The sequence below is a fragment of the Caenorhabditis briggsae genome, assembly GCF_000004555.2.
Source record: "Caenorhabditis briggsae complete genome, chrX, whole genome shotgun sequence".
Classification (NCBI taxonomy): domain Eukaryota; kingdom Metazoa; phylum Nematoda; class Chromadorea; order Rhabditida; family Rhabditidae; genus Caenorhabditis; species Caenorhabditis briggsae.
Window position 1 is genome coordinate 15,249,514 of NC_013491.2, and position 2,267 is coordinate 15,251,780.

General features: G+C 47.9%; 1 protein-coding gene across 1 annotated transcript; it reads right to left on the minus strand.

Annotated features, from left to right (window-relative positions):
- Positions 1 to 3: 3 nt before the first annotated feature.
- CBG15593 lies at positions 4 to 498 on the minus strand (the record flags this gene model as incomplete). Its single annotated transcript, XM_002645400.1, has 1 exon — positions 4 to 498. One exon carries the CDS (start codon positions 496 to 498, stop codon positions 4 to 6), a length of 495 nt encoding a protein of 164 aa, XP_002645446.1.
- Positions 499 to 2,267: the final 1,769 nt, after the last annotated feature.

The window sequence follows — 2,267 nt, forward strand, 5'->3', positions numbered from 1 at the left end:
TTTCTATTGTCGTTTTTTTTCTTCTTTCAGACAGTTCCGACCCATTTCAAAGAACTTCTCCGCTTCAGCAATTGCAGCTTGTAGAGCATCATTTTTCTTCCTCTCCGCGATGACATCTCTGTCCATCATTTTTTTGAGGTCTTCCACTTCCTTCCTGTCCGCCCAATGTTGATTTTCTAACTCCTTGATCTTCGCTTGATTTGTCAAATTTTTAAGCCGGAGTTCCTCTTTCTCAGCCACCAAGCTTTGGTGCAGCTTCGTGATCTCTGCCAATTCCTCCTTGCGATGGTTCCGTTCTTCGACGAGCTTTCTTTCTGCGGCATACAACTTCGCTTGAAGTTTCTGGACTTCAGTTTCTTCTCCTTCGCGTGTCTCCAGCGTGTTTCCTACTGAAATCTCTCCTCCTTCTTCATCTCCTTCTTCCTCCTGGATTTGCACATCAGCTTCTTCACTAGCATCTCTTTCGGTACCTCCTTCCGATTGATCCTCCACCTCCATATTATTATCTTTATTGATGACTGGCCAGTGGATGACCAGTCCATCTTCGATGGATTAGGTCCATGCCTGTTTCCTAAGTGCGGTTGCAGGACTTTGATACATGAACTCCGTTCACACCTGATTCCTAAGTGCGGAACCAGGTTGCCTAAGTGCGGCTGTGAGCTTTGTTCATGCCTGCTTCCTAAATGCGGTTGCAGGATTTGTGGGTGTCTGTGGCCTAAGTGCGGGCACAGACGGGGGCCTTTCAGGACTCGCGAATTCCTGGGGCAGTGTTGTTTGATACCAAACGAAATCAGTGCGTTGCCCTAATTCCAGGGTCAGTCCATCATGCGGTGTCCTTGACTACCTGGCCGGACTACAGAGGTAGCTGGTTTTTTTGTTTTTTTAAAGACTAGTAAATGGGATGTGTCCCGAGAGATTTTTTTCAATCAGGATCTCCAAGAGCATTCACCGGTTTGGTCGCTTGGATTCTCCTCCTCTACAGATCAGTACTTGATATGTATTGCCATGACACATAGTGTCAGTATATGCAGGGCGTTGAATACTGGATTCCGACTTACCACTTCCCATTGGGTCACTACGTCTGGTGGCCACCAGACACAACTCAATTCCAGCTTCGATGATACTATAGCTGCCACTTTAGAGACTCATGGTCTTATATGGGCGGTTTGAGTTGTGTTGCAGTGATGGGCATGAGTGGATATTTATCTCCATATGGTGGACCCAGAGACGTGGACAGGACATGAAAATGGGTACAGATATTAAGAAAGCTTTTGGACTCAAGAACATAATGAAGGGAATGTGGACTGGGAGTTGGGCTTTGCAACAACGGTTTATCGGATTCTACTGGCAGTGGCAAGTGGAGTGGAACAACGAGGAGAGGTCAACAAATTTGTGGAAAACTAAGACCGGGATGAGGACCCGTCAGTTAGTGTCCAGAAGTGTGTTGGCAGTTGTCCTTCGTTATTCCTGCGTCTGTGAATTCGAACGCCGGAGCTCCTGGCAGTTGCACTACGTCAGTGTCTGCGGTGTTGGAGCTCAGCACCTGTGTACTTCTTGGCCGTTGTGGCAGAGCCGCGTGGGCAACTCTTTCGAGCCGCGTTGGCGGACTGGAAAAGGTGAGGGTAATTCTTATGAAGTTTGAGAGTTCTTTAAATTTCATATATTTTCTGCTGGATGTTTATTCAGCTCTGCAGCGTTGTGATTGTCTTTCCAGTTGGCGTTTTACCTGCACTATCACAGCTAGCACGTAGCATAAACTTCTCAGTACGCAGCTCGCAGGCTGCGAGTTGTCGTCCCGGTCAGACTTAAAAGTGCTATTGGCCGGCGGACCGTACAGATATTGGCCAATTACTGGGTGTGCCAAACACCGTCGAAATTATCGATTTTTCGGGGTGACCGTTGGAAAAAATCGATAATTCCTGACTGCTGTCGACCGGAATCGACGATGAGGTACCTTTCGGCTCAAAATCGGAACGACTCCGGTGTAGTGAGCTGCTCGGAGTCGATTACTAACATTCAGGCTGCTAGAGCCCGGAAAAATAATCGACACCCAAGCGCATATGGATGCGGCTCACTACTGGCGGCGAATCTGTTGAGGGCGATGCTCATCGAATTCGTGCTGAGCTTGAAGGCATATCTTCCAAGAGGGCAGTTAAATGGTGCTCTCAAAAATAAAACGGGCTTGTTAGCTCAGGCAGGTCACTTCAAGAAAAATCAACGAGGGCGATGCTCGGATAATTCTCGAAGGTCCGATGTCTGGGTGTGGG